At 43.5% G+C, this 12,872-nt stretch overlaps 1 protein-coding gene across 1 annotated transcript in view; it reads left to right on the top strand.

The window, feature by feature from the left end:
• The first annotated feature begins 393 nt into the window (after positions 1–393).
• Positions 394–12,872, top strand: part of LOC118526483 (sodium/glucose cotransporter 1-like) — a 60,345-nt gene continuing 47,866 nt past the window's right edge. Inside the window, 4 exon segments of the mRNA XM_036077737.2 lie at positions 394–450; positions 4,730–4,801; positions 9,986–10,090; positions 11,370–11,429. Coding sequence (XP_035933630.2) covers positions 10,031–10,090; positions 11,370–11,429 — 120 coding nt within the window. The 5' untranslated portion in view covers positions 394–450; positions 4,730–4,801; positions 9,986–10,030.

Below are 12,872 nucleotides of genomic sequence, written 5' to 3'. Positions count from 1 at the left end.
CGCTTGGCCCCACCTCAGCCCAACTCACAGTCTCCGCATAAGGGGAGTGCGGTCCACACAGCGGGGGCGTTGTGCCTGGAACAGCAGTGACGAAAGGCTTTTCGTTTTCTCACTCAATAGACCAACTACTACGGAAGCACCCGCAGCCCGGGGGGATCTGGGCGCGTGCTGGGACCCCGGGGCCTGCCGGGAACTCCCAGGCTGCCCTGCAGCCCTTCCCGGCATGCTCTGCGGCGGCGGCGGAGGCCCAGCCAAAGCCAAGCCAAAGTCAAGGCCGTTGCCAACTCCTCTGACAGCCCGCAGTGCGCGTCTGGCAGAAGCGCCACCATGGGCTTTTCGTGCAATGACAACATCTCAAGCTGGAGTGCTTTGGGCTCCGGTGTCAGCAGCGCCCTAGACATCCTGGTGATGGTTTCGTACTTCCTGCTGGTCCTGGGCATCGGGCTGTGGGTACGTCGGGGCCCGGAGGGGAGGGCAGGGCCCTGGACACCAGGCTGGGTGTGACCCGCTCCGTGCCAGTCACCTGGTCCCCACCTCGCGTCCCGCCCCACCCCAGTACCCTCCCATCCCTGTCCTGGCCTGTGCATAGCCCACCGAGGACACCTCTCCCCGCTCCCTCTGCCCAGCTCCTCCGCTCCCTTCCAGCCAAGAGTAAATAAAGGCAGGTCCTCAGAAACGGAGCCATCCTCTACTAACCGCACGTTTCCTCACCACCTCCCGAATAAACAAGCAGGCCCAAATCCCCCTGTGCCTGCTGCCTGGAACCTAAGCGGTGTTTGGCAAGCAGTCACTGTTAGGGTGGTAATAATGACAGCTAATGCTGATTAGGCCCTTAAGTGCCAGGTCTGTCCTGAGTGCTTTAAGTTCATCGCATCCTCACAGCCGTGCTGTGAATAGTATACTGTCATTCCCTCCAGTTTCACAGTTGAAGAATCTGAGGTTCAAAGAGGTTCAGGAGCAACCAAGGAATGATTGTGTTCAGGTTCAACCCTAGAGTTGCCTGATCTGACTCATGAGCTTAACCCCTTTGCCTTGCTAGCAAAATCTCAAAGGTCACATGTAACTTAGGGCTCTAAGCATTCCCTCTAAATTTGAATGAAAAGTTGTTGTTTTTTCTTCCTACAGGGTTCTCTTAAGAGGGCGGAGAGCATGTCTCCTTTACTGCCATATGCCCACTAGAGCTTAGCATGTAAGCACTCAGGTCTTTTAACCATACTACCCAGAGACAGGCCCTGCCTAGGAGGAGCCTGCCTGTGTTCCAGTTAAAGATCGGATGGATATGAAAGCTTTGGCTGGTGTCATGATGTCACCCCTCGGGTAAGCTGTTAACGGTCAGAAGCTTCTGCCTGGCCTGCTTCACCAAGCAGGAGTGTCTGGTGACTGCCACCATTCACTAACCAGTGGGAAAGTCCTCATTCTGGGTGGCCCCCACCCAGCTGAAGCTTTTCATGCCCATGTGACCTTCACTTTGAGACATTTCACCAGATCATGAACAGGATCTTACTGTGCAGAGTCTGGCCTTTCAAAGTGCAATCATTGGACCCTCCTTTTGAGGGCTTACAGTAAGTCATTATGCTGCTAGTAAGCAGATAGAGGAATGAAGGTCTCCATCCTATTAAGAGAATTTTATACCAGAAGAGAAAATATAGGCCCTTTATTCCAAACATAAAGGAGAAATCCGGGGTATTTATCCAGATCATTCGAACAAAAGATTTTTTAAAAATTGGCCTCAATTATGAGAAACATACTTCTAAGTGGCCTATGGACACAGGGGCTCTGAGTAATGAGTACTTGTTTTGGGATCCTTCCCCTAGTGCTCGTATTGAATGAGGAAGCCCCCACCCAGCTTTCTTCCAGGCCTAGTTGGGGCCTAAGTCTGGTCAAGGTCAGAGGACTAGTAAGCCATCTGGTCATTTCCAAAAGAAACCTGCTGTTCCTTCTGTTCTTCTGGGAGCCATAAAACATGCACAGTTATCCAGAATGCTTCAGTCTTTTTCCTTCTTTATATTAGTATCTTTCCATTTGTTCTTTTTGAAAATCATATACTGTTTTTAATTAGGAAAGTATTACATGCTTACTGTAAGACGTAAAAAGATGCATAAATAAGGAATATTACTATTCTTCCCCCATCCATGCCCATCCTTCTGAGGTAACCATGGGTCGTGTGTCCTTCCTCCCCTTTCTTGGTGCGTATGCAAGCATGTGGATACATATGTAGAGTTTTTGTCTTTTGTCTTTACAGAAGATGTGATCATATACACATCACACTGCAGCTCACTTTTCTCCCCACTTACTATATATGGAGAGAGTCCTATAAGTCAACAGATAGAGATTCAGCTCATGTTTTTATTAGCTGCCTAGCAGTCCTACAATCATGTGTACTCTTCACCTCTTCCCTACTGAGACTTAGATTGTCGCCGGGTGTTGTTTCTGATGTATTGGTGCTTTTAATCTGTGTAGCGTGGGTTCCCAAAATTAGAACTGCTGGGTCAAAAGTATACGTTTACCTGAAATTTAGTAGATATTACTAAATGCCAACCCCCAAAGCTTATTGAGATTTACTTTACTTTTCTCACAAGCAGGATATGATCATGCTCTTTTCCCCAAGATTTGCTTGTTACTGCTTGTGTGTGTGTGTGTGTGTGTGTGTGTGTGTGTGTGTGTGTTGCCAGCCTGATGGGTGAATAGTGGTTTGTCGTTGTAGCTTTGATTTGCACTTCCTAGACTCCTGTCGAGGTTGAGCATCTTTTTATGAGTTTATTGTCCATGGATTTTCTTCTCCTGTGAGTAGCCAGTTTATTTGTCATTTTGTATTTGGGTTGTTTGACTTTGCTTTTATCAACTTCTCTGTCATTTGACTTGCTCATATGTTTTCCCCAAGCTATCATTTGTCCGGACCAGTGTCTACCACTGATATTTGGGACCAGATAATTCATTGTGGGCATCTGTCCTATATGTTACAGGATGCTTGGACGTATCCTCGACCCCTACCCATTCACAACCAAAAATGTCTCCAAACGTTGCCAAACATTCCCTGGGTGGATGGGGCAAAAATCATCTCTGATTGAGAACAGTGGTCTGAACTGTTAATGGTGTCTTTCTGTCATTTGAGGTTTTGTTAACTTTGAGGAAGCCAACTATCTCTCTTTTCCTTTGTATCTTGTAGATTTCCTGCCCTGCCTAGGAAATTTTTCTCCCATTCCAAGGTCATACAAATATTATCCTAAATTTTCTTCTAATATTTTATAGTTTTTTCATATTTAAATCTCTGGGACATCTGAAATTTATTTTTATATATGATGTGATGGATGAGTCTAGCTTTCTTTTCTTCCAGTTATTAAACCACCCTTTTCTCACTGAACTGATTGCACACATTCGCACAGATGGGACTCCTTTCTGAAAGCATTCATCAATTCCTGTCTGCTGAGGCCCCAGGGAACTGGGAAATCTTAGTCTTTGCTGCTGGTGCCTTGGCTCTTACAGGATGGTCAAGGGGGAAAAACTTACACTTTTTTTGGTTTGTTTTCTGTTTTATCAGTGTCAGCCCAGAGATCTTTGAGAAAGTGTTGGCAGTATCTTCTTCCCCACCAACCTGGCTACTGTGGTTATATTATTTTTTTTTTAAGATTTTTATTTATTTATTTGACAGAGAGATAGAGAGAGAGCACAAGTAGGCAGAGTGGCAGGCAGAGGGAGAGGGAGAAGCAGGCTCTCCGCCGAGCAGGGAGCCGGACATGGGGCTCGATCCTAGGACCCTGGGATCATGACCTGAGCCAGAGGCAGCCGCTTAATCGACTGAGCCACCCAGGTGCCCCTGTGGTTGTGTTATTATTCCAGAAAGAGAGCACGGAGGAAGGAGGAGGCAGGGACAGATGCCTAAGCCACCTTCTTCCCAGGATCTCCTTTTCTTACTGTCTGGTCCTCTCTTTCCATAAAGAGAGGATGCTTTTATTCATGGAAACTCCTTTTAAAAGTTTTACTGCTGATACCTTCCTTAGAGAAGTTCAGCTCTGCACATAACAAGCCTTTGATAAATATTTAGTGAATAGATGAAGTGAGACTAACTTAAAGCGTCTGATTTGGAGAGTTGTTTTTGTGGCTTAAGGCTTTATGATGCAAGGGGACCCCACTATAACGCAGATACCTCAGATGGCAGTTTTTAAGTTCACTCTTCCCATGGAAACACTGTCAACTAGCTGTCATCCTTAGGTCGTGCTGGTTCTACCCAATCCAGGAAATCCGCAGGATTGTCTTTTGACCACATCGGAGTCTGGGAATCAGAGCTGGGAGCCTGAGTAAAGAGGACGTGGATGTGTTGGAAGGACACCGTAGTGATGGCGGAGTGACTCCTGTCCTGGGAGAAGCTAGGCACATGTTCAGATTTGCCATTCCTGACTGATCCAGACATTTGCTAACCACTTATCTCCCAGACTCTGCTGGAAACTATGGCACTGGTTAACTAGTTGGGAAAGACTAAAGCAATATTATTTTCCCAAGAGTGTAGAGAAATGGAAACGTCCATGCAATCAGACCTGAAAGAGACTGTAACCTCCAGCTAGGCAGCCATGAGCCTTCGTTTTAACTCAGTGGGTAGGGGCTTCTATTCCTAAAAAGGAAGAAGGGGAGAATGGATTTGGGGATCTCTGCTAAAGAGAAGTGAAGGTGATGGTTTGAGAGATCAGTGTCTTTGGAGCAGTTTGTTTCTTGTATTCCTTTGTTTGTTTTTAAGGCTATCCTGTCAAGCAATCACGGGACAGTAGAAAACTTCTTCCTGGCTGGCCGCAATCTAGCATGGTAGCCGGTGAGTAAGCCTCGAGTGTGGCAATCCACGTGGGGGGGGCCGCACGTGAATTTGTCTGTTCCTTTAACGTAGATGTCTCATACCCAAAATAATTTGAAGTTGCTCAATCGGGAAAGTCATTCCATTAGAGTTTGCATAACTCTGAAGAAGTTTCTTACCAACCTGTTTCCATTCGATTCAGTTTAATTTACTAACCATTTATGAGGTACCTCATATGTACAAAGCATTGTTCTAGGTTCCAGGATACAGGTTGGAAATAGACAGTCTTGCCCTCTGGAAACAAACACTCTGGAATGGGAGTTGGGTGTGTATCCAGCAAATCATAGCAGGTTACAGTGCAGTACAGTGAGTCTGGTGGGAAGTGCGCAGGCCAGGTACGGATGACAGGTAAACTGAGGCTTGCTGGGCGGCAATGGTGCAAGACAGGAAAGGCCTCACAGAGGTCGGGTTCTTCAAGCAGGATGTGGAGGTGGAGTGGGTGTTTGGCAGGTAGAGTGTGAGGGTATTCCAGGCAGAGGGAACAGCATATGCCAAAGCTTGGAGGTGTGGAACTGCATGATGCTGGATGGAGGGACGTGGAGTAGAAACATTTTTTGTCTTTTATGTATTAAATAATGTATTCATTATTCTGAGTGATTCCATCCAAGAGGAGTGCCTCAAAACTCCCCCAGCAGCAGAGGCAGCTGCCTGTCCATGACCCTGTGCCCATGATGGAGTGGGTAGGGGTGCCCCAGGGAGGAGGAGGATGTGGGTAACTAGCCGGGCCCAGAGTTGAGGACCCTAGTCAAGCCTGAGCCAGGGCTGTTTTATAGCTTATTATGTAAAAAATGTGCATGCATTTCCTACACAGGAGTGTAAGCTACATTTAGAGCATTGTGTAAGAAGTGGGCCTTTACTCACTAATATTCTTTGCCCCCAAATGTTAACCAGTCTTATGGCAAAGATTTGGTTTTTCACACTGGGGTAATGCTTCAAAGAGAGAAGTCTTGTCTCAGGAGGAGAAGGTGCCTTTATTCAAAGGGACGAGGAAAGTACACTTATTAACTCTGATGGATCCAACAACCTAGCAGAAATGGCTTTGCCTCTTAGCTGGGAGATTTGGGGAAAAGTGGTTTCCTGGTGTCAACTCTCTGAATTATACTTGAATTTTCTTTTTTTATATATAAACCTGGCTTAGAAAGAGATTGAATGCAGCAAAGAAATATTTGCAATGGGCCTCCTGCCTTAGTTTATTTTTCTGTGGAGGATTCTAGCAACACAGTCTCTTCCTGGGCTGTAAGGCCCCCAGTCTTTTGCCTGAGCCTCCCTTAGACCTGAAATCATGTTTTCTGTACCCAGAGAAACGGCAGTCTGCTTCCTACATTATCTTGTGTAACTGATGCTTGTAATGGTTTTCAGGAGACGCTAACATGCTTTGGCCTCCCGATGTTTATGTATGTTATGATTTATTAATTTCTTTGCTGTGGGTTCTCTTTTCATTGTTAGGATTATTGCTTAATGAGCAAAATATATTACGGTATTATTAAAGGAAATTGAATTAGAAGAATGATTTTTGCCACTCTGGCTTTCTTTTTTGTTTTATATTCTCCTTCAATTAGCAGATATCTGATGGGTATCAATTGCTCTTGTCAAGGCCCGCCACATGACTTTTCTTTTCTTTCTTTCCTTTTTTTTTTTTCTCAACTGTACATGGCTTATTCTTGTGCCCAGTTCCCAGTCCTCATCTCAGCTGGTTTGGCAGTGGTGAAACTCTGAGACTCTCCATCCTCCCTCCCTCCCTATTTTGTCGCCTTACTCTCCTCTTTTCCAGCTGCCTCCCCAGCTGCTCCTGGTCAGTCTCCCTGGCTGGCTCTCCCCCATCTCTCTTGCTTCTTAACACTGGAGGTCCCCAGAGTTCACGCCTGACCACTTCTCTCCAATTACACTCACACACTTGGCAACTCGTCTAGCTCATGGCATTGAATACCAGTTACATGCTAACAAATCCCAGGTCCCTCCCATGAACTCCAGACTTGCTTGTGACTCCTGCACTATTCAGGACCTGCACTCAAGAAGTCTATCAGGTATCCCAAACTGAACAAGCCCCAAAGGGAGCTTTGGACCTTCCTCCACAAATCTGCTCCTGCCACCATCTTCCCTGTCTCCTGAATAGCAAGTCCATCCTTCTGGTTGCTCGGGTTGACAAACATGGAGTCTTGTTAGATGCTTTAGTCTCTCTTATACCCGATATCCCATCCATCAGGAAATCCTATGAATCAGTCTAAAAGATAAATTTCAAATCTGACCACTTCCCATCAGCTCTGCCTCCAGGTCTGTGCTGCTACGGCCTCTCACCTGGATTCATTATAACAGCCTCTTGGACCCCCTCTTTCTACCTCGGCTCTTGTATATCCAATCTCAGCAGAGCAGCTAAAGGGAGCCCATTAAAACTCAAGCCAAACCATATCACTTCTCTGCTTAAAACCGTCTTGGGGCTCCCATGTCACCCAGAAAGAAAGCCCCACTGCTTACAATGGCATATAATAGGGCACAGATGATCTGCACCTCGTTAACTCTCTGACCTTGCCTCTCAGGATGCCTGTCCCCAGCTCTATCCAGTGTCCTTGAACAACCCAGCTGTGCTTCTGCCTCAGGGCCTTTGTCCCTGCTGCTCTATTCAGCTGGTGCGCTCTCCCCAGAATCCCCATGGCTTGCTCCCCACCTCTTCTGATCTTCCTCAGCTCTTCTCTCAGACAGTCTACCCTGACCACTCAATTTCCCAGTACTTCCTATCCACTTCCCCACCTTTTTTTTTTTTTTAACTCTGTAGTACTTATCACTGTCTATCATGGTATAAAATAATCCTTGGAGTTCTTGGGTGGTTCATTCAGTTAAGTGTCCGATTCTTGGTTTCAGCTCAGGTCATGCATGATCTCAGGGTTCTGGGATTGAGCCCTAAGTTGGGCTCTGTACTCAGCGTGGAGTCTGCTTGAGATTCTTTTCTTTCCTCTCTCTCCTCTTCCCTCTCCCTTCCCCCTCTCCCTCCCCCTCTCCTCCTCCCTGCCCCCCACTCAGGTGCATGTGCACGCTCTCTCTCTAAAATTAATTAATTAATTAATTAATTAATTAATTAATAGCTTTTAAATAATCCTCTAATTTATTTTGTTTATTCTCTTTTTCCCAAAAGAATGTTAGCTTCATGAGGGCAGGGGCCTTTTTTTAATTTTATTTATTTTTGAGAGAGAGAATGACAGAGAGAGAGAATGAGAGGGGCGAGGGTCAGAGGGAGAAGCAGACTCCCTGCTAAGCAGGGAGCCCGATGCGGTACTCGATCGCGGGACCCCAGGATCATGACCTGAGCCGAAGGCAGTCGCTTAACCAACTGAGCCACCCAGGCGCCCCGAGGGCAGGGATTTTTGTCTACTTTACTCACTAGTGTATCCCTAATATCTAGAAAAGTGCCTGGACATAGTTGGCAATGAACATTTATTAGTAGTTATTGAATTAATGAATGGTGCCTTTTAAACCTACCTTTTAATTTAATCATGTGCTAGTATCTTCCAACATCTATAAAGCATAGATAGGTGGATTTATTTTATATTTATATGCAGTGGCATAGTGTTACATCATATGAACATTCCATCATTTATACACTATCTTGTTGGGCAATTTAGATTGTATATAACTTTTCACTGTTATGGTAAACATAGTGAACATTTTTTTTTTTAGATTTTATTTATTTATTTGAGAGAGAGAGAGAGAGATAGCAAGAGAGAGCACAAGCAGGGCGAAGAGGGAGAACCAGGCTCCCCGCTGAGCAGAGAGCCCAATGTGGGGCTCAATCCCAGGACCCCAGGAAATTGACCCAAGCCGAAGGCAGATGCTTAACCAACTGAGCCATCCAGGCGCCCCTGTAGTGAACATTCTTAATAACAAAATAACTAGTATTACTTGAGCACTTATATGTGCCACTTCTAAGACTTTTTTTTTTCCTTACAATTGTCGCTGTTAAGGTATTTGGTGTCTGTATGTACTCAACTATGTCTTATTAGTGCATTTTACCTTTTATAGTTATAAAAAAAAAACCCTCTTTGTCTGTTTAATGCTTTTGGTCTTAAATGTTACTTTTTCTTATGTCAATATTGTCAATGCTGGGGTGTCTGTTTGTTTTTACCTAAAAGGTTTTGTTATTTGCAGCCTCTCTCGATAATTTGGTTTTAAATCTATCTCATGTCAACAGCATAATAGTTGGATTTTGGTTTTGAACGGAGTGGCTATCTCTACTCAACTAAAAAGCTGTTATTGGTTAGGAGAGATTTTGCTCATTTAAATACCTCTAGGATTTTTTCTTCTGAAAGTAACAGATGTTGATTGTAAAAAACCCAAAAGTTACAGTCTAAGTATAGAACTTGAAATTTTCTTCTCATTCCATCTCTATAACCATAATTCCAGAAATATTTTGTTATATGTCTATATATATATATATGTATGTATAGCCAGAATCACTCCCATGCATATTTTGCACACGTGTAAGATGCACACATAAAATTTTAATGAGATTATATTATACATACTGCTTACCTTATTGTTTAATGAAAATTCCTTTATTCTTTCCATATGCTACATTGTATTTCTTTTTTTTTTTTTAAGATTTTATTTATTTATTTGTCAGAGAGAGAGAGAGAGAGAGCACAAGCTGGGGGGTGGCAGGCAGAGGGAGAAGCAGGCTCCACACTGAGCAGGGAGCCCGATGCGGGGCTCGTTCCCAGGACCCTGGGATCATGACCTGAGCCGAGCCACCCAGGCATCCCGCTACATTGTATTTCATCATATTAATGTACCTTAGTATTTTAACCAGTCTCTTACAGCTAATCAGTTAAATTGTTGATATTTTTAAATTATTTGAAACAATGATGAAATCACACTCTGCTAATATTTCTGCAGTAGGGAACCGCAAGGAAGCCGTTGGGGCAGGTGAAGGGTGATTCCATAAGAATGGCCATCCTTCTCATTTCACCTTCTCCCTCCTCACTGGGCTTCTAATTTATGGTTAGGGTTTGAGTAGAAGAAACACAAAGGGGAATTCCGCCCAGGGAATAGTCCCTCTTGAGAAAGTGGAAAATTCAGTTTGAGTTTACATTTGTGAAAATGATTTCTTGGAGTTGGACTGAGAGTTCTGATAGGTGATCGCCTTTTGATTTTCAGATAGGTGCTTCTCTTTTTGCCCTGAATATTGGCAGCAGCCACTTTATGGGCCTGGCTGGAATAGGAGCAACTTCAGGGATTGCTACTGGGGCCTTTGAGTGGAACGTAAGTAATACCTTGTACAGCCACTAACCTCCCTCTTTACCGTTGTCCAAATAAAACTCACAGGCTTTCAACCTCCAGTAAATATTGAAGACTTCTGGAGAAGACATGGAAGAAAGGAACCAAGTCTTTGATTTCTCCAAAAGACTGTGTCAGTTTTTGTTCTTCTTAATTATTAAAGTTAATGAAGAGACAGAGAATGTTTACATTCCAAGGGTCATAGCAACACAGTGAACAAAGAGCTATTAGGAGACTAATCAAGTATGGAAAAGAGAAAAGATCATATTAACATTTAAGTATATGTGTACATATACATTTGTGCTTAGATATACATACAGATATATATGTGTATATGTGTGTGGATCCAGACACAGCTCTATGTAATGTATGTGTGTATGCATATGCGTGTGTACATATATGTATGTATATATTTGCAGTATGTATTGAGAACAGGCTTAACTGAGCTCTTCGAGATATTCAACTAATTATGGCAAAACTCCTAACTGACCTCCTAAGAATACCAGGTTTCAACTATAAAACTTATGAATGGATTAGTTATTTAATCTGTGGGATATGTTTGTTGTAGGACATAGAATTTGTTCACTATATAAGTTCAATATAAGTGAATTTATAAGTCTTGGGCTTATTGATTTATCTCTATATAAGTCATCTGACTTTTCTGGATAAATCAGAAATTTCCCTACTTTCTGAGTCTCGTCTTTCTACAAAAATAAAGGATACTTCTAGCAGAGTCGATTTCAAACCTAGCAAGAAGCCCTGATTTTTACCACAATTTACCTCTCAGAATTTACTAGCATCTGCTTTATATATTCAGCTTACCTTACCCCTTCTTTGTAAGAAAGCCAGAGCCAAATTTATCACTTAATTTCAGTAACTTGTATGAAATTTTGGTAGAGCTTCTCCCCCATTTCTCTGAATGGTTTCTGATTTTTTTTCTTTTCTTTTTTTTTTTAACTATCCTTATATATATAAGCCACCGTTAGTCCGATTTGGAAGTAGGCAAGCAATAAATTAAAAATAAATCCACTGAAAACTGGTTCAGTTAACCCCCCAAAATTAAGAATGCACTCTTTCATAGGCAAAGATCAAGTGCCTGTAAGTAGTTTGTTATACTGGAAGGTGTGCACTTTGGCTTTTGTTTGTAAGTTTCCCCAGTACTGATACATTTGATAGTCTCAAAACAGATAGTCACTGAGATTGCACCTCATTTAAGAGCTTGGCCTAGATGAGACCCTGATGTAATTCTTCTTCTTGGTTTCAGGCTCCGTTTCTGCTCTGTGTTCTCGGTTGGGTATTTTCTCCTATTTACATTAAAGCTGGGGTAAGTGTCCATTATCAGTTAATCTGTTCTCTATAATATTTTTTCTTACAAATACTGCATGTGTACATAAAAACATCCTGGAGGACAAGTTAAATTTCTCAGTCTTTTGATCCTTGTACTGACTTCCCTAAATCCTGAGAAATGCCTGAAATAACATCATTCTGCCTTGGGTACACAGATACCAGTAATTGCCCACTGCTTCACTCCAGGCCTTATTCAAGGGTCCACTTTTTAGGGCTTTTACAGAAAACGTTTTAAAACTTTATCTAAAAATAAGACCCAAATAAATGAAGAGAACAAATATGTTAATGACTGGAAGACAATATCCTAAAAATGTTAGTTCTTTCCAAATTGGTCTGTACTTGGAATGAAATTCCAAACAAAATCCAAACAGAATTTTTTAGGAACTTGACATGATTCTAAAATGTATGTAGGAAATAAGGGGATAAAGACATGTCAGGGTCCAGCTGAGAGAGACAGAGACCATCTAGGCTGCACATCTGTGAAGACATGTGGACTGACATCATCAACATGGTGGAATAAGAGCTTTCTACTGTCTTCCCTCAAAGAACACCAATTTAGACAATCACCCATAGATAAGAGGGCCTTTGTAGAAGTCCAGAAGTCCACTGGAGAAGTTCTAGCACACTGCTGGAGAAAAAGAAAATCCAAGATTAGACGTATTAAAGAAAGTGAGAGGAACAATTTCAGTGTACCTATGTCACCCCTCCCCCAAGGTGGCACAGCTTACTACCAAGAGAGACCTTCTCATCCTGAGATTTCTCCCACAGGGGAAATTGAGAGCATGGGAGTAAATGTCCAGCTATCCAGTTGTGCAGGAGTCTGCCAAGAAGACCCACTTCTTTCTCACCCCATCCAGAATATAGAGGTGTGCTACACATCTGGGGGAGTAGAGTAGGGAGTGGCTGAGAGAACAGCAGCCAGGGCTCTCAGATGGCATCAGAGGAACACAGATCCTACTAACCACTTTGCAGACTTATCAGGAAGCCTGCCAGTGAGCTACTGGGGTCTCCTCACCTACAGATGCCCCCAGTTGGCCCAAGGGCACCCCGACATGCCACGCACCTCACCCACATACACTTCCATCCTGTGGCCAGCTCCTTTTGTGCACCCCTGATGGTGGAAAGAACAAGTCTTTTTTTGCAGAAAGTTAGTGAGCATTCACAGAAAACCAGACTGTGTGGAATTGGGAGAAAGCACACAAACTTGAGCATTCAGCATTGCCCTAGGGAAAGCAAGCAAAGGAGAGGCTGTCAGAACTTGGCCTGGCTTTGCAGAATCAAGAGAAGATATATAATCTTAAAAATTCCCCCACCCCCCACAAAAAAAGAAGCAAGAAGTGTGGAGCAGGTGTATCCATAGAAAAGGTCTGAGAAACCTTCAGAATTTCTAGCAAGGCTTACAGAAGGTATTTCTCTCCAA

The sequence above is a fragment of the Halichoerus grypus genome, chromosome 13 (genome assembly GCF_964656455.1).
Source record: "Halichoerus grypus chromosome 13, mHalGry1.hap1.1, whole genome shotgun sequence".
Classification (NCBI taxonomy): Eukaryota; Metazoa; Chordata; class Mammalia; order Carnivora; family Phocidae; genus Halichoerus; species Halichoerus grypus.
This window is presented reverse-complemented; position numbering and strand designations above follow the sequence as displayed.